Raw genomic sequence first — 20,385 nt, 5'->3', positions numbered from 1 at the left:
AGGATATATAGGATATATATCCTGCCCGAACTTTCTCTTCTCCTGGCTGAACAATCCCAGCTCTCTCAACCTCTCCTCACATGGCACATTCTCCAATCTCATAATCATCTTTGTCACCCTTTGCTGCACTTGCTTCAGTATGACCACAGGATGTACTACATACAAAGAACATCATCCATTGTGACATGTTGTATAAAATAAGCTATCATGGGAACTTTTAATAGTGAACTATTTATTTCATCATGAAAAACAAATAGCTAGTAATTGTCTTGTAGTCTTATTTTTCTAGATATCCTTTTGAATCAATCTTCTCTCTCTTTTACTTTTTACTTTATAAAATATTTCAAAGCAAATATTTGTATTTGCTATGAATAGCAATTTTTTTTTTTTTTTTTTGGAGGAAACATTTGCAGTAACATCTCCTGATTGAATGACGTGAAACTTCCTAAGCTTTTTCTTTATGAAGGATATTTAGACCTGTGGTAGATAAAAATCCAGAAAGTTTTTAAGATTTTTTTTGTTTTAAACTTACATTTACAGTGATGGGCTGATGAACTATGTCAGTAATTGAGGTCACTACACAAGATGCTATATAAATACTAAAGTAAAAAAAGAGTTCATATCTTAAGGAAGGGCAATCTAGGTAACAACCAAAGGGATACAGAGAAGAGAATGAGGAGATACTAAAACATTTTTAACACAGTAATATTTAGTCATGGTCCTTGAAACATTGATTTCTAGTTGCTATGCCAGAACTTTGAAAGGGAATAAGATAAGTAGGGATTTAGTCAGTTTGGTGTCAGCTCAAGAAAATCTCAAAGGTATTTGTAGAAGAAAAAGTACTTGTGGTCAGTGCAGGACAGGAGAAATATTAAAGAATATGTCCCTGTCAATGTTAGTAAATTCTTAAAGAGGCTACATAATGAGTAGTTTAGTGAAGAACCTTAAATATCACAAAATGATCTTGCTTGTGGCATGGGGAGCTAGAACCTCATAGGGACCCTACAGAGGTGTTCAAAGAGCTGAGGTTATAAAGATATAATATAAAACCAGGTGTATATATTTATTGGTTTCTATCGAGTGTAAATGAGAGAAGCATGGACAGATATCAGTACCAAAGAGAAAAATACATTAATCTGGATGCAGTTGGATGAAAACCTAGCTAATGTTTGCTGTTTTGAACAGCAAGGAGATAATGTAAAGGAATATAATGAAGTATAAAGTAATATTAGAAATTCTGTTGGGGTGAAAGAATTAAGACCTTGTTCAGTAATGGTACCAAGATTATTATTCTGGATAACAACTTGGGTATTTGTGGTAGTTAGAGATCACTGATGGAGGAGGAAACTTACAGGAAAGAAAAGAAGTGCATATGTTCCTTAGTTACAGGATTCTGATTGAATTTAAACTTGTAAGGAAGATGGGAAATTGCACTTACTGTTCTCTTAGCTTCAGTTTGTCTGCTATACACCTTCTTAAGAACTTCAGAAAAGCAGTAGCAATCTTGGTTTGGTGACTTCTGTCATGTCTTCACTGATCATCAGTCATTTTAGGGAATTTATTGCTGCTACTTGGTTTGCAAATACAGCAACTCTGGAGCTGTCAGTCAGCTCTTAGTTTATAATCTACATGTGTTCATCTTTTCTTCTTGACTTTATTTTGGTTGCATCAGTAATCACTACCTACGATTGTAGGATAAAATTAGTTATACAGAGCAGCTACCTCTGTTTGAAGCTGCAAACAAACTGTAAGTATTGACTTCCTAAAAGAAGAAGAAATTTGGCATAACAAGGTTGCTTACTGGACATTCTGAATATTTGTCTATTTCTTCTTCTGCCTTCCTTTCTGAAGGTGTTTTAATTTCAAAATTCTGCAAAGCTGTTTTCAGCTCTAAAATCTTATGCAGTTAAATTGAAAACAGTCTCTGTGTTGGCCGACTGAGTATTTTAGAATACACACTAGAAACTCAGCCAGGATCCTTTACGGTTCATTTTTCCTCTACTTTGAATTTCATGTCTGTATTATAATATGTATTCTGCTAATGCTTCTAAATGAACCTTAAGACGACTCTTCTCAAGTTGATAATCTTGGTTTTAGAGTCTAGTTTTAATTCCTCAGCTCCTGGTAATTTACCTTCTTTGTAAGCTCTGTAAGTCTGAAAAGTCATCAAGCTTCCACACTCAGTGGCAGAATCTCTCAAACCAAATTTCAGGAAGGATAAATCACATTGCATCTTTCTCCTAAGTTTGTTCTTGTTGGTTATGATTTTGTTTTCTAACCAAATGAAATGAGTGGGCCTGTAGCTTTCACATAGTTAAGGAAGTACCTCAGTACCATCTCTTCCTGCCAGGGAGTTTTCTGTGGTGAATATCCAAAATTATAGTATTTGAAGGCTTCAGTATTGAATAAATCTCCACATGCAATGAAATTGAAAAGGGTGGTGAATTCCATTAAGAATATGTTTAATTTGAGAATAATCTGCTGATTGTATCAGATGAGCAGATCATATTTATTTATGTAAAATTATAAGGGAGTATATGAAGAGAAAATCACCAAAATTGCTCAGAGCAATCCGTACAGATATAAAATTAGGCTTTTACAGAAACAGTAGTAAACATGAAGGTGTGGCTGTAGGAGTAAATAGGAAGCAAGTCTCATGATTATGTTTACTTATGTCCTGTGATACATGTGAATAGAAGTTAAGAAGAAAAAAGAAGCAAATTTACACAATAAGTAAGTATACATATGGAATACTACAAAATTTGTGTCCTTGTTCCAGAAAAAGCGGGGAATGGATAGTTTTTATGGATAGAAAAATAAAATTATATAACTGAAACAGTGAACTTGAATAGAAAACTAAAGAACTTCATTTTGGATACTGTTAGAATACAAACATTAATACATGTTTTGTGAATGGGTTTCTGTTCTCTGGTTGAAGAAAATAATGTAATTTGTATATTAATAAAGGTAATTAAAAAGTTATGGATGAATGAAATGCTTTCTAAATTGTTTCCAGTGAATATTCTAAAGAGTTTGGAACTAAATTGGATAAAGTCTCTTGGGATTAGTATAGATGAATGCTAGAAGTAGAAATAATTACTAGCCCTGGCTTGATCGCAGCAGTATGCAAAGCATAGGGACAAATTTTGAAAGAAATGACAACTAACAAAGTAGAGCTAGATGAAAATGGAAAATTAGATAAATGGAACACAGGTTTGCCAAAGGTTGTTTGATCTGGGTTATTCTAGGTTTACTTATTAACTGTTTCAATGAGAGAAAGTAAATTTCCTAATGAAACATAGTTTGGGAGAAACTGTGTATCTGGAGTTCCTTTCAGCATTTTCTTGGCACATAGAAAATTATATATTGAGTTAGAGAAAATGTGGATGAAAAGTAGAATAATTCATTGGAAAAGGAAGTAGCTGAAGGGATGAAGTGACAGTGACTTGTGCTGCAAGGAAGAGTATTAGACTGGAGGAGAGACACTTAGTGCAGTGGAGTACATCTGTTATTCATCTTGGGTGTTTTCAGTAGTGACAACGTCACAAAAAGATAATAGATTATAATGAAATTTAGGTTACAAAGTAGAGGAGTATTATGATGGTGGTCAGAAAAATGTGCAAGAAGAATTTTTTACTTGGGATACAGGAGTGGTAGAATGGGATGAAGTATAATAACACAAAGTTAAAAGGATTAAAAAAAAGAATTTCTGTATATAAGATGGGAGCTTATCAATTTGAGGAGATATAGATGCAAAAAGATTTGGAGGTATTTTGCTGACTGCCAGAGTAATGTGGCCATGAAAAAGACAAATCCAGTCCTAGGATACATCACAGAAAGCAGGTCCAAGAGAGAAAAGCAAATATTTGTTTCATACAAGACACCAGCAACATCTTGTGTGTTATGTACCCAATTCTGATTCCTGCTGTTCTGAAAAGACTTAACCGGAATGGGAGCTGGTGCAGGATGTAGAGAATTTGTAAGCCTCCTGCAGTGAAGTGCTTGTAAGCTAGCATGTAAGACTCAGACTAGCATGTAAGTCTGAGAAGGGATATGGCTGCTTTCTGTAGATGCACCACTGTGTACAGAATAGGGCAGTAACCAAGCTCTCTAAACTGAGTTTATACTAGTGCAAGAAAACACAAGTGAAAATTAGCAAAATATAAATTTAGTTTGGAAATTAAAGAAGGCTTTTAAGCATTGGAAGAGCGAATTTTTAAACAGCCTTCCAATAATGGAGAAAGGAAATGTATTTTTTTTAGGTGGAACTTAAAAAGGTTTCTATGACATGGTTATCTGAAATACTAGGACATAGGATTTGACTGAAGAAATCTTGCCTGTATGACCTAGTTCAGATCATGAAGATGGTATTTCATTAATCAAATAATATATAAACCTTCGTAAAGAATGCATTGCATACACCATGAATAACATTTGCAACGTTTGCTTATTTGTGTCAAATGCTAGAGTCATTTAATTGTTATTTTTGTCCTTTTGATCCTTAATTTTATTTTAATATCCTAAAAGGATTATTTCTTTAGGCTCTAATCCTTTGTCAGAGGCTGTGCCATCACATCATTGTTACATAGAAACTGGAATCAGAAAGTTGGGTTCTTTTTTTTTGGTTTTTTTTTTTTTTTTAATTTTATTTTTATTAGAGCACAACAGGTTAACATTACTTAGAGTAGCATGCTTTCCTAAGAAGATAATTTTTATAAGTGAAATCTTAAAAATACTAACTTAACTTATTTAAGGTTACTTTTAAGCGAAACTAACAATGATGTGAAGGTTCAATCTAAGTTGCATGTACAGTGTAACATGCTTTTTGAGTGTTTCACATGTAGTGATAAGTCATTGTGATAGCCCTTAACAGTGGAGTGAATTGCATGTTTCATACTGTGAAAAAAGAATTGTAGATGATTTACATGCCATTAAATATAATGCTGTATATATTAGCTATAGTGATGTATGAGTTTTGCTTCATGAGTAATTTTTTTTCTTTTCAGCTTACATAAGATACACTCTTTTTTTTGAGTGAATCTAGGTCAGTAGGTGGTTGAGCCAAAAGTAGACTAGCTTAGCTTGCTTTGAACTGAATCTAAAATAACTTGAAACTGTACGTTGCCAAGAAAAAGCATAATGCTATTCTGGGGCCATAATTCTGAAGAGCAAGCAAAAATACACAAGGAGAAAATCTCCACTCCATCACTGAATTTGTTATTGAAAGCATGTTGGGAATAGTAAGTTAGTAAGGACCTTATTTAAGTCATGGAAGATGTCCTTTCATTTGAAATGATGGTGTAGGGCTATTCAAGTTTCAAATTTGTAAGTACCTTTTAAAGCTTTAAAATAACCAGAAGGCATTATGGGGGCAAGACAAGGAAAGATAGTATATATTTATTTTTTTTATTGATTAATCATTTTTGCTGTAGCAAAATAACTTTGGCATGGATGCACATTATTTCTCCTGATGATGCTGGAGCTACACTTCAGTCTCTTTTTTTACTACCATTTTAATTAAGTTAATGTTCTCTTTACTGTTTCCTTTAGTCATTTTGTAAACACTGCATTGCATTGCATTGTATTGCATTGAAGCAATGGTTTTTAACCAAATCTTCCCTGTTAATTTGACAACAAAACTTTTTTATATGCTTACAATCAATTGTGGCTTACATGTGTAGTATGCATTAAGGCATTGAAGCAGACGTAATTTTTTTTTTTTTTAACGTAAATATTCTGTCTTCTCTTTAATGGAGTCTAAATAAATTTGTGACACTAACCACGTTTTCTGTGCTATGCATTTAGCAGTAAATAAATTTTGACTTCCTTTCTCACAATATTATTTTCCATTCAACTGATGCATTAAAGATTGTGTATTCCTAATGATTTATAATAGCAAGTACTTATCAGAACTTTTTTCCTTCATTAAATAATACTGCATATTTTGTATTGACTTTTTATAATAGAGCTACAGGATTAAATTAAACGTGAAAAATAGCTTACTGTAGGTGATACTTTGGTTTCAACTTAGCTTTTGCTTTTAACATTACTTTGTTCTTATTCTACAAAACTTTTTCCTGATATTGGTTTGATTTCTTTAGTAGCTGAAACAGGAGTTTGAAATAACAGATCAATTTATAAAGAGTGACAGAAAACTCCTACATTTAAATACAAAAAGCCTTGATGTTAATTACGACCAGTATCTATTTGTTTCTCATTATTTTGAGAAGATTTCATAGCTGTCTGTAGCCTGTTTGTCTTCAGTCTCCTATGAAACCAGGAGACCCTTTGCTTTCATATGTGGAAGATTTTCCACCATTTATGTAAGTCCAAACTGCTTTATTTCATGACAGCTAACAGCTGTGTCTTTACAAGCCTACATTCAAGAATCCCTGAAGGTTACCAATTTCACTGTGGCAGCTCCAGCCCCATGCTGATACTGGCATTAAAGCTTCTTTTGCCACTATACTGTTGTATGCTGCTGCTTCTACTGAGCTTCGTCTTTCAGTCCATGCCTAGCACCTACATCAGTGCTGTGACTGGGATTTCTGTGAATGGTAGCTGGGTTCTTATGAATGGGAGATGATTTCCCTGAGAGATCAGATTGAAACCCTCTTAACTGGGTGTAGTGATGAAATTTAAAAAGAAAATTAGCTGGAAAGATTGCTGTAGAGATAATTCCAAGAGCTGTTGGGGAGAATAGAGGAATACATTCTTTTTCACCCCAAACACCCAGGGTAAGCCCTTTCAAAGAGATAAGAGATATCTTAATTACATTATTTTAGAAGATGGTGTTATAAGAATGTAGTCAACCATTCTTGGGATCCCCTAGAAGGGAGACAAGAACTAATCTAAAATTGCAGGGAAGAAAATGCAAATTAGCTAATTGTCAATATACCATGTTTTGACGTGCTTATGCACTGGAAAATTCAAGAGTACGGGTAAATCCAATCAAATGTAAGACAAGAAATCATGGTAAATCTCAAGGGATAACTAGTAAATTAAAATACATGGCTTCCTCTGGTAAAAGAAATGTAACAGTATTCTTAGATAAAGGATCTTCATTATATAATAAGGTAATTTAATAATAACACTAATCATTGTTATTTAGATATTTTCCTGTTTCCTGCTTAATAAAATATATTTATTGGTACTGCTCTCCCACACTTTTTAAGTTTGGTGGGCTCTTGTTTTGATTGGTTAAATGACCATGTATGTTATGATTCACTCAGGTTTGAATTACTGCGTTTGTGGGCTGCTGCTGAGTTTTCTCTAACTTCAGGCTCATACTTTCAGTCTTTGCAGTCCTGAGCTTAGTTTACAGTATGAAAACTCATAAAGAGCTATATAAAATTAAAGAAGGATAAATATTGACATTACCTCTTGACTTTCTGTCAGGCAGGTATCTATGGTACCCATGTGTATGTCTTTCAGAAACCTGATACAAGCTGTAGAAATGGAACAGTTTTAAAAATGTGATAACTTTTCCTTTTTGTTTCCCTGTTTGTTCTTTTATTTCTGCTAGTCTTTTATTTATTATAATTTAATTTATTTAAAGGTCTTGTATGGACTTTGAAATACAGAAATACTTTGACATTTTGCATTCCCAGAACAGTATGAAATGGAAGAAAAAATGTAAAAGGCACATTACGGTACAAAGCCAATAGTTAAGAGTAATTAGAACTCATGTATAATTAGATACACCACATTTGAGATACAGGCTGACTGTTTCATGTTAGTTCAGAATGTTCTTCCTATTTATTCAGATAGTTTGGCGTCTTTATTTTATATTTAACTGTACTGTGACCTAACTTATAAAAAGAATAATGACATCATCAGAGATTCATAGGAATCGGATAAAACATGCTATCTTTTGCATATTATATAAAATGTTTAAGAGTAGTTTCAGAACTCAATGTTCTTTAAAATATTAAGTCCATTAATTGTTTTAGACATAATTTATTTTCAGGAAGTAAAAACCAGTTTACTATTAAAGAAATTTAAAGTGTTGGTACTTTAAAATCACTTGTATAAAAGCAATGTGAAGGTGCTACAAGAACAATGTACTTGAAAATAATTACTGTACACCATTAATTGCTCGAGATGTAGTGATGTAAATAAAAATGGTATTAGTTATTTTCCCCCATATACAGTTGAAAATTTTATAAGCTCTTGAGAGCCAGAAGTACTTGACCAATGTCATCCTCAAAACTACAGACAAGTACTTGACGAAGCTATCGTTCCATTTTCTTCCTCAAAAAGGTTGCCTGATATTTCTCCTGTCTGAGTTTCTATTTATTCTTTTAAACCCAACACTCAAGAAGTTACTTTTTTATTAATAATGAGTTCTAAAATTTGTTTTTATAAAGTAAATGTAGGGTAGTTAGCCCTTTTAAAATGTGGTCTTTTTGTGTTTGGTAACAAAAATTTTAATAACATTTAAAATATTGTTTGTTTAACATTTAAAATACTGTTGTAAAAGTATTCACACCATATGAAATCAAAGGCTTATCTAGCCTAATGTATCTCCAAGACTGGCTTGCAGTGGATGTCTAGGGAAAACTGCAAGAACCAGGATACTATGGTGATACTACCCTGGTATATTCTCGAGGTTCCAACAGTATGGGACTTGGGATTCTGAGAGTATTGGGTGGTATCTTTGTGGGTAGCCTTTGATGAATTTTAATCTTACTTGAAATGGTCTAATGGCCTTTGAAATGTAAACTTTTAACACCTTCACTGTTTGATCAAAATGAGTTTCACGCTGGAATTGCACTTTTTGAGAAATACCTTATTTTGTTTTGAATCTATTCAAACCAGAAAGATTTACTCGTTATCCCTTTGTACTGGAAGTAACAACAAACAATTATACCCTGTTTACTTTCTTATACCATTAATGATTTTTATAGTTTTGCCACGTTAATTCCTGAGTTGTCCTTTCTACTAATCTGTTTAGCCAGTCATAGTTACTGAAGGCTATCCTCCCTCTCTGCTAATTTTTGTAACCCTTTTCTGTATCATTTCCATTTCTACCATATCTTTTTGAGTTGGTTGAATCAGAATGATATGAAGTAACCAAAGTCCTGACACAGTGTTTTTATGCAATGACATAATGGTAATGATTTCTGTTGGGGTTTATTTTTGGAATTCTTGGGTTTGTGTTTGTGGTTTTTTTGGTTGTGTTGTTTTTTTGTTTGGTTTTTTTTTTTTTTTTTTTTAAACCTGTGAGGACTTGGCTGCTTTTTGCCCAGTGCTGAGCTCATATTTTATAGAATTACCTATTACAGCTAAAGTCCATTCCTGATGGATAATGATTCAAAGGTCATCTATACACAACTCTACATGCTGATAGAAACTGATTTTTCATCTTTCATTTTATTTCTTCATTAGACAGTGTCTTGATGTCTTTCTGTTCATTGCTGTCAGCTTTTGTACTGTATGTGCAGACTTTGTTACCTCACTTTTAACCTTGTTTTCCAAATCATTTATGAATATATTCAACTGTATGAACTCTACCATGAGTCCCAGTGAGGTCCCTGATCATTCCACTTAAACTGATTGCATAGTCTTACTGTAAGTTTCTTCTCTTTTAATGGGGTAGTGACTCACATGATGAACTTTCTTATTCCATGCAGCTTAGTTTCTTTGAAACATTTTGAGGATCTTGTTGAATGCCATTTGGAAATCCACGTTGACTACGTCAACTGCGTAACAATTAGAACTGGTTCTCTCTTGCCTGTGTGTTTGTTTACATCTTCAAAAGAAGTTCAATAAATTTATGAGGCACAATTTCTCTTTCCAAAAGCTATGTTAGTACTTTTTTACTTTGATTACATTGATCCTTATGTCTGCAGTTTTATTTCATCTTATTATTATTTCTGCCAGTTTGCCTGACATGAGTATCATTTTTTTCTGGCCTGTAGTTGCACGGATCCCTGCTGTACCCCTTACAAAGAATTCAGTTTACTGTTTTCATTTTCCATTCCTTTGCTACAAGGTGATTATAAGTGAGAGGTTACATACTACTGTTAATAATTAAACTGTTGCATTCTTTAACTTCTTTAGAACTGTTGGAAGAATACCATCTGTTCCTGACGACTTGTTATATTAATTTTGTGGATTTTTTGATAGCCTGTTCTACTAACACTGTTGTCTGAGACAGACCAATGCTTCCTCTTATAAAGAAGGTACCTGATCTGTGACTCTACTTAAGCTCCTGTGTTATGAAAAACAGACTGAAAAAAAGAAAGTCAGTATTTTCCTTGCAAAGTACTCTAAACAATTCTTATATACTCTCATCATTGTTGACCTTGGAGTCTCTAGTAAGCTATCTGCTTTGGATAAAAGTTTAATATTAATTTTTATGTCTTTAATGTACCAGAATTTACAGTCTTATCTATTTAATCATTTGATCATGCTTGTAACTTTTTGAAAGGATACTTTCTTTGCTAATTTTAATAGTCACCTTTACCTGCTGTTTTAATTAAGACCATGATATCTTTCCAGGTGGCATGGAGTCCACTTCTCTTTTAAAAATAGTTCCTCTTCTTGAAATTAATCACAGCTGTAGAGAACTTTTTTACTTTGTTGCTCCTAGAAGGAGATCATATCTGAGTATCTTATGCAGACTGTTATAAAGTGGTTCTCCAGCAGAAACTTTCGATCTAAGTTCTGCAAACTGCTTATGATTAAGTCAAGAGCTTTAAGTCATAGTAGCTTTTCTCTTAAGCAGTAATTTTATGATGACTGTAGCATCTGTTTATTCTCATCACAATTCCAAGCATAATATTTATCCAATCAGTAGAGGAATATTTGAAGTCTCCTATTATTTTTTCTTTCCTCTGCCTTCACAGACTTTGTGATTTCACTTAGCGTGTTGCAGCCCCAGTCAACCATTTTCTGGGTGATTGGTAGTATAGATGTAAGAATACACTTTGCCACTTAAACTTTAAACGTCAGTCCAATGGCGTTTTATATTAATCATTCCTGCAAGTAACTAGGCTTGCTTCACTTATAGCAACAATCCTCCGTGGGCTGGGCATGGCCTGTTTCATATAATGTGGGTTCTTTTTACTTGTGCTGTGATGTGTAAAGATTCTTGAAGAAACCACTACCTTCCTGAAGGCAGTCCCATCCTTTTGCCAAGCTAAAGCAAAAGCCATATAAATCTTTCTTAGAGATCTGTAGAAAATGACATGCTCCTAGTGTGGGATTCTGACATTACTTTCAAAGAAAATGAATCTGCTTATAACTCACCTTGTCACAGATACATTAGATGGAAAAGCCTGAGAGAGGTACTACAAATGTTTTCCATTTCCTTAGTAATATTAATATTCAATTTTCAGATAGTTTATCTTATGTACCATCTTACTGGTCTTAAGTGGAATTTTTCTGCCTCTTTCAAAAATATACAAACAAAAACGCTTCTGCAAGATAACTAGAGAAGTTTTCAGCATTTTTAATACTAAGTTAGAATTTTTGTATCTGGAAGTGCGTGCTCCAGGCATATCTCCATGACTGGGTGAGTTTGGAAGTTATTGCAAGTTGGGAAGTCTTTTCTTTAAACTTGAAACAGAATAAAAAAATTAAATGAAATGAAAAAGAAGTTAAGGTGAAAGAAGGAGAGAAGAATAATTTGGGAGAGGGTGGGTGTGGATAGCATCGCAGAGGAAATGTAGTGGATTTACAGATTTGAGAATTGGAAATGTAGGTTATTTTGGAAATTGACTGTAAACGGTACACATATGCCTGTTACAAAAGGTAGAAATGTTACATTGCAGAGAAAGAGGAAGAGAGGTGAGAAGTATTTAAGAAGATATTGGACATGCTGATCAGTTAAATTGTAAAATCTGTTCTGGATAGAATGAGGAGATTGTTACACTCATTGAATGATGTTTTGCCAAGTAGAAAATGAGTTGAGGTGATTTTGCATTTTTTTTAAATGATGCAGTGTTTTTAGATGAAACAAGGTATTACCTTTAGAGCATTTTTTTCATTTTTATAGTTTTAATAATAACACTTGTCAAAATGGGTTTGATAGTTTTAAAGCAGAAGAAAAATGTTTCTAAAAATTAGGTTTCTAAAGTCATGCCTGATTTCCAAATGTGTGAGTGTAGCAATGCCACATAGGTTCTACTTGAAATCCCCCTTTCTGCTTCTTAAATGTTCAGTGTTCTTATCTGTTTTAGCAAGTACGATGGAAGAGTAAAGAGAGAAGTTGTGTTGTCTTGCAATTTTAAGCAAGAAATAAAATTTTGGGTTTAATTTTAGATGGACATTTCAGAGGCCACTATAAATTTAAGAGTAAGATATACAATGGATTGTTTGTTTAGAAATTAGTGCTTGCACTCTTTGCAGTGCTTGCAAGTTGCTTAATTGGTATTACAGCTGCTACTAGGCCAATCTACTTGCAAATAGTAGAATATATTGTTAGAATGGCTATAACTCTTCTGTTACAGGGTGGGAGTCATGATAAAAATGGAGAAGAGAGTTCATAAAAGTGAAAAAAATGAAGACGAATTTGTAATTGAATAAAAGCTCTTTGTTGATAGTAAAAGAAACTATTAAGTTTACCACAGAATGATTTTTGAACTATTTTAGTGTGTGAAATGACACACAAATTGGTAAATATTTTTCTTATAAAAAGTAGCATTTCTTCTGGCCATTTCAAACCCAGAGTTAATTGCATATTCTTTATGTGGTTCATTCTTGAACTCAGCATATTTTTTGTGGAAAGTTAAAAGCTTTTTTCTTTTTCTCCTTGACAGAAAGTAGTAACATTGTCTATCATCATTCTTGGATGTTAATGACAATACATTTAGCTTAATTGCAATCCAATATATTTTTATATATCAGAATTATAATTTCAGATTTTTTTTTACTTTTTCACAGAATATAAATGAAGAATGATGCGATATTAATGCTTTCTATGTACAGCCCCATAAGGATCTTCTCTAAGGAGTTGCAGTGAGATAAACACTGAGAACAATTTTTCTCCAGTACAATGTGGTGAAGCAGAGGAACTGAAATTGTCCACTTTTGTACAGACTAAGGACTTAAAATGTTTGTTATTTTGTGAGCAGAAGCAGTTCTGGAGTGAATTGAACTTCTGAAAATGCGGCCATGGACTGGTTCCTGGCGTTGGATTATGCTCATCCTCTTTGCTTGGGGAACTTTACTCTTCTATATTGGTGGACACCTGGTACGAGACAGTGAGCACCCAGATCACTCTAGTCGCGAATTATCCAAGATACTTGCTAAACTTGAACGTTTAAAGCAGCAAAATGAAGACTTAAGGCGGATGGCAGAATCTCTCAGGTAGGATCTAAAAGTAATTAAAACTTGTCAGAAAATGGTTGAAATATGAAATATCAGAAATTAAATTGAAAGGGTTTTTTGTGGTTTTTTTTTTGTAGAATCATGTTTAACATTTAAAAGTACAGATAAGTGTTTTTAATCAGTGCTATAACTAACTGAAAATATATTGCAAAATGTTTAAACAAATAATGTACATTTAGTTTTGGTCTAATATAGTAATAAATTAACAGTCATTATTTAACGGTGTCCAAGTGTTACTGTCACAATAACAGAGTTCTGTAGGTGATTAACAATGCCAACTTCAAACAAGTGCAATTATTATGATGTTCAAACCAATTAGAACAGGTAGTGACTTTTCTACACTTCTGCATGCAGTAACTGGAAGAGCCTGTTTTAAAAGCACTGAAAACATTTGTACAGCTTGTTGAAGATAAACGTGGACTTGCTGAAGATAAGCTGCAGTAGACTGCTGCATTATATGAATTCTTTAAGTTTTTTTTTCTTGCCTTGCTGCTAAACTTGTAGCAATATTTGTAAAATAGGATCGTCTCCCTTTTTATAATTATTTGTTACATTACAGATGGGTACAATTACAATTTAAAGTGTTTTCTTTCACCTTTTCAGACAGACAGCTTTTAACATAGACTTTTGGTATCTCTTTTCTGAAGAACTTGCAAGGAGAGCTTCTTAGGCAGGATGTGTGCTGGAGTCAGATTGGACCTCAGTATGTGGACATCACCATACGCAACCTAAAAGTCCTGATGGATCGTGGGGACAAGTGCAGAGGCTTCATATGTTGTAGGAAGCTAGAGAAGAGCAAAGCTCAATACAAGATTTTACAGAATGGGAGGGTGTTATTTATTTTCAAAATCTCTAAGTGAGCTGGATTCACTTACTGTCTCTTTCACAAATACATAGTTACATGCACTAGGACATGTGTATAGCAGTGGTCTGGTCAGGATCACCTATGTAGAACATGGAGAGCAAGGGGCACTGGCAGTTGAGTCTTCATCATGTCTCTTGGGTGGTTCTTGCTTGGCAATGAGAAACTGATTTTGGACTTGCCTTTTAATACCCTTTAGGAGCAGATGCCATTTTGGATCTTCTACTTTGCTATTTTGCTTCATAAATCATAGGAAAAATTACGGAATTGCACAAATCTCTTTGTTTTCCTTACTGGGTTGTTTTATGGTTCTGGTCCTGTTCGTGTTACCTGAAGTCAGGTTGTTTCTCCCGTTCATTTGAATGAAATCACACATGTGGACTCTGTAGCAGTGAAATGAATACCTTTCCTCTTAACCCTGTTCTGATATTTGTTCTGGTGCATTCTCTCTCATGCCTAGCCAGGGCTATTTGATCTGGTAGGCTGGGTAGACTTCCCTGCCTTATGGAAATTTGTCTTCACTGCACTCTGTTCGTGGTTTCTGGAATGCACTGTGGATACAACTGCATGCTGATGAGGCTTCTTAGCTTAGAAAAACAAATGTCTCAGTTTTGAACATGTCAGCCCTGAAGAAGTACCTCAGCATTCACGTGGTGCTGCGCAGAGGTGGAGAAATGCTGCTGACCCAAGCACCCTCTACACTGAGCATAGATAATCTTCACCTTGAGTAATATGGCCATGAATGGCTGAGTGGGCTGTAGTTTTCTAAGCTCAATTTATTAATATATGATAACAACTGCATTGGCAAAAAGTTTAATATATTTTTGTTGACAAAATGATGTAATGTAGAGTATGCTGCTATGAAGAAACTTAAGCAAGATCCTATATTTGAATAAATATGTATCTTTAAATTCCTTTAATATTAGGCAATAATAGTCAGCCTTAGGGTTTCTTGCTTCAGAGAGGGAAATATCTGGCCTTGAAAGTAAAGATTATCACCCTCCATGCTTTCAGCCCCCCATGTTTGACTGACTTGAATAAATGGTAATGTGATGTATTGCACAGTCGTTGAAATATAACCAGTTCAAATTACACAGTGACTAGAAGGGAGTAAATGTTCTTGATTTTACTGATGACAGGGTACTCTTTTCCTCTCAAGAAGGAGGCAGTAGAGACAGGAGATGCATAGATACAGGCTAAGCTATATTTTAGGCAGTGGTGATTTTTCTACACACCTTTCTCTGTTTCCCTAATCTATCTATATTCAGATAAATATTACATTTTCAGTGGCCAAGTTTTAAATAATAGCTTATACTGTTGATAATTTTCCATGATTTATGGAAATAAAACCATTAGTTTTGTTCTAATCTAAACATGTTAGAATAGAACATTCCAACATTCCTTCTCTATGCTTCAGTTAATTGCTGCAAGTTTCTAGAATTAGATTAGGTGATCCAAAACTGTCTTAACTGGACTCTGTTCAGCTTCTTTTTTGTGAATATGTTGCTGAAAAATGTTTCTGAGACCTTTCTTCAAAGTGATTGTATGTAACCACAGGAGAATCTGAAACTCTTGCATGAGAAGGCATTTAAAGTCATTTTAGGCTAATTTGAACAGCAACACATCTCCAGGTTCAGTAGTCAGTGCTGGCCAGAAATGAGCCAGCTTGGGACTGGAAGATATTCAGGCATAGTTTTTTGCTGGAAGTGATCTGAGATTGGTGAAGTACTAGACTTTCAGGGAAGTGATGTGTCACAATGTAGAGCCTTTTCATTATTTTCATTGAGCAAAATCCATGATGCTGTTTTTATAGAAACTTCACAAATAGATTTGAGAGACATCCTAGTCAACCTGCATCATTGAAGTATTAAATCATAAATGTGATACAGAATTTCAGTATCTCATTTCCTTGTTTGGCAGATAGAACAAGTGGTGTTAAAAATAACCGTTAGCTTTAAAATTGTCCCATTTACGGTTTTATAGCAATATGGCTATTTAAAATGAGGCATTAGCCAACAGTTCATGGATTCAGTATCTGTGTCCTGGAAGAGATCACTGCTGCTATGAACATATATTAAAGAAACAAAACACTTGTTAACTTCAGAAATTGAATTAGAATTAGACAGAAAAGATTACTTTTGCTCCAGTTAGCATCTTAAAGTGAAGACGTAATTTTTTTTAAGCTTCACTGATCGAAGGCAGAAAGGCTGGACCTATTACTTGAATATGATTTAATTACTAGATTAACCAAGTTTTGGTTTTGTACTGAAAACTCTAATTACTGACACTGGCTGTGAAATCTGAGTGGTTAAGATGGACAGTCTTTACATTGGTGTAGCTCATAAAGGTAAACCCTATTGCCAAGTTGGATTTTGTTGCACTGAGGTAAAAACTTGTTTTTGCTGCCCTTCTCCACTAAGATTTTATATCTAGAGAACTAGAGGGTTTTTTTATTCCAACAGAAAAGAAGCACACTTTTTTTGTGGTGAAGATATAGAATATATCATGACATGCAACAGGGTTAAGCTAATGCATGAATTTAAGCATATTTCAATAAGAAACCTAACTTAAGGTTACTTTGGGAGGAATTTAAACAAGACGAGAGTGCCTACCTGGAAAATTGTAACAATAAACAGGCATCTGATTAACTACACTAGTTAAAGTATTTTGACATAATTAGACAAAACTTTTGGATGGTAAAAAGCTCCAAGTTAACAGAATTTATCTTAGTGAGCAAAGAATCTTTGTGAATATCTAGTTGTGCCATTAATAATAGCTAGTTAGGGCAGGGAGGAAGGGACAGAAAGCAGGTATGGTTACAAGAATTCAGTAGTTTAATAAAAGTATAAATTGTTGTAACAATTTCCATTTTGAAGTTAGAGAAAACTGGTATTTCATCTTTAATTACATTGGGACCTTAGTTATATGGTAAAATACATTTCAATACAATACATTTCAATTGCCTAGCATTTCCCATTATAATGGGTTCTTGTGACTTCTCTGACTTCCTTCTCACCTGATAAAAATGTCAGTCCTCTGGGATGGATGAAAATAGGAGCTGGGCTGTGCTTAGTTTCATCAAGCCATCCATGAATGCCAGCATACGATGACAAGAAGGGATCTTTCCACTCCAAGATTTGAATGCTCTTTTGCTGCCAATTTATGTAGCAGCTCCTCATCCCCAAAGATGACAACAACAACAAAAAGAAAACCAAAACCATGCCTTATGAAACACACCTTATGTGCATGCAAAATCAACCATTCAAAAATTGAGAAATGTTGTATCTGTGACAAAGCTTTATAAAATCTTGCTTAGCCCTTTTTTGCTGTATGATACTTAAATCATATTTGATCTTGTAATTTTTCCCCTGGTTGCTTCTTTTCACACAGGATGTGTGAGGAGTGGAATTAAGGTTTTAGGGCAGTAAGAGGTCTGTTCGTTTGGTTTTTTTTTTTTGTGTGTTTTTTTTTTTTGTTGTTGTTGTTTTGGGTTTTTTGTGGGGCGTGGGGGTGGTGTGGTGGGTTTTTTTCCCCAACATTTGTATGTTTGACTTCACAAACTATATCATGTTCTTCTGATTTTTTTTTTTTTTAAATATTTGTAGTTTATTACCCATGTTGGTTAAGAACAGTTCATATTTTTGTAAGGATTTTTGGTGAGGTTATTATGAGATACATTTTTTTAATATGTACCTTCGCAATAGTGCAAGTTGGAACAGTTACATCTTTTTGAAAATTGCCTGAAATAAAAATATTCCTTCAGGAACTGAGTACACTTTTCTGGTGCACTTCTGATGACTTGAAATGACTTCAGGCACCACTTAGTTTTTACAGTGCATTTGAAAAGCCTTAGGTGAGAAGTTACTGTAGTTTTTCTTTTGCCAGTATGATGCTTTATAAAAACCTTACTTGTGGGCTATAAAGAGGCACAGATGTATATTAGTGATGCAGAAGATAAATGGAATGAAAGGTGGTTTGTATTGCCTGAGTTTTGGAAATCATGTGCATGAGTATTGTGGTATAATGAGATTTGGAGAGTTACCATAGTCCTTACATGTTTATAAACAATATTGTGTGAGCAAATCTGGGTTGATTTTAGAAACAGCCTAGATCCCATTAGTGCAAAATAGTAATAAAACTGATTTTTTTATAGATTGTTATTTTACTATTCTATATCCAGTAGAATTGGAAGAGCCCTTTCAAGACCACTTATTACAGATGTCGTAGGTCTCACAGCAAAAAGGGAAATCTTCACTACAATTTTTGTAGTTATTTAAGAGAAACTTGGTAGGAAGTAATAATCAAATCAAATTATTACGTAATGTTGTTTCATTATTTGCCTGTAATGTAGTTTTACCTGAAAATTTTATTTACTAGTAGGATTATGATATGACTGCTAAAGGCCGTCACTGTTGCATCTAGATGATATAAGGCTTTTAGGAGGAGGAGAGCTTAAAATTACTGTTTTCATAATGTCTGATTTTCTTAAATGGAAATTGGAAAAGTTGTGTGTATGCCTTCATCTGTGTCCTAGGCTTCCTTTTTTGCAATACATGAATGGTTCATAGTATGCATGTGCTTCTTTGTGTCTTGCTGGATGATAGTCAAATTTTTATCTTTTATGGTATATTAGTGGTATCCTTTCCTGGAAGATAAGCCTGGCAGTATAGGAGCCGGTGATTTCAGAGTTCTTTTCAGGGAAATAGAGAATCTTGTTAAATGTATTCATATTGTGTTCATATTACTAATACATCACATTCCATATATATTTACTTCCTAGAGTCTATTAAACATTACATTTTGTAGAACCTGCAATTCTTTTAATAAATACGATAACCTGTTTCTTAATCTGAATAGGATCATGTGTTATAAAGTAGAAGAGGAGTGGAAAAGGGCAAAATGTAATCAAACAAATAAAACCAAACACCAGTATTTCTAGACATTATTCTCATAGTTCTGAGTGTAGCTTCAGAAAGAAAAGGTAGGATTTTAATTTTGAAAGAGCACTATAGTTGCTTTAATGTAGTTGACGCTGAGGCTGATATAGAATCCAAACTCAGGATCAATTAATCATAAGCTAATCTATTAAAGTACCTCTATCCATTACTCAGGGCAATTGTTGGACCCAGTAAGTCTGTAGTACTCATTGAAAGGGACCTGGATACAAGAATAGCTTTGGGTTGATAAAAATTTAAATATTATTTTAAAGTACTGTTTTCTATTACATGTATTTAAAGTGTCTCAAGTTTGAAGCTGCTGGTATTGCACAGGCCAATGTGTGAGGGAGGAAAATAACTGAACTATATGGTGTGCATCTCTGCTCTTTTTATTGGTTTTTGTGCAATTCTGAATTAAGGGAAGGGACACATCTTCAGTGGATATAAATCGGCACCGATCAGGGCTGTGCTGATTTAAATTGATAAGGGATGCTGCTCGCTCTTTATTTGCAGGTAACATTGAGTGTTTTCTTTCAGTTTTATTTACTGAGGAGGTTTTATCTTAGAAGGGTGAAGTGGCAACTTATATTCTTTTTGTTTGTGTGTGTGTGTTAGTGGTCATTAATAATTAAACATAATTTTCTTCTTGGGGGAAAAAAAAAGTGAAAGAAGAAAAGCCAATCATAATGTGGCTTCAGTTAGTTATAAACGTTCGTGCTCCATACAAAGAACTCAGATATAAATGAAAGAATGAGAAAATATTTCAGTGTGAACTTGTGAAATCTTACATTTTTCCTTTTGCCGATAAATTAGTGTAAACTTTTAAATACCTTGGAAATAGGAAAAGCTTAGAATGGTTTGTGTAATTTATTTTTTGTTTTAAAATTTTTTTACAATTATTTTACGCAGTGTGGCAGTTCTTCCAGCTAAACTGAATGTCACTACAATTAGTTTTTGAGTGGTTCTTTTTGTCTTCAGAGATTCAGATTAGAGATAGCTACTTTGCCATTGCTCCTGTATATTACCTGAAGGTGGGGAGAAAGTAGCCTCAGTGATATGGATGATGTACACAGAATTCTTTTCTCTGTCTTTAAGTGTAGTTGGATTACTAAACAAGGGACAGAGCAGAAACGGGTTATCTCTACAACATAATCTTTTTGATGTTTAAAGTTATACAGTAATATCTTTATTTGATATGAGTCCATTATGGAAAAGATAATTTATATTTACTATAAAAATCACACCTTG

General features: G+C 33.9%; 1 protein-coding gene across 1 annotated transcript in view; it reads left to right on the top strand.

Moving 5' to 3' along the window:
* The window catches only part of FUT8 (fucosyltransferase 8), a 141,204-nt gene that overhangs the window by 55,891 nt on the left and 64,928 nt on the right, over positions 1–20,385 (top strand). The window contains exon 4 of the mRNA XM_050898162.1: positions 12,892–13,317. Within this exon, the coding sequence (XP_050754119.1) occupies positions 13,115–13,317 (203 nt within the window). The 5' untranslated portion in view covers positions 12,892–13,114. The remainder of the gene's footprint in view (positions 1–12,891; positions 13,318–20,385) is intronic.

This window comes from Gymnogyps californianus, chromosome 5 (assembly GCF_018139145.2).
Source record: "Gymnogyps californianus isolate 813 chromosome 5, ASM1813914v2, whole genome shotgun sequence".
NCBI classification, from domain to species: Eukaryota; Metazoa; Chordata; class Aves; order Accipitriformes; family Cathartidae; genus Gymnogyps; species Gymnogyps californianus.
This window is presented reverse-complemented; position numbering and strand designations above follow the sequence as displayed.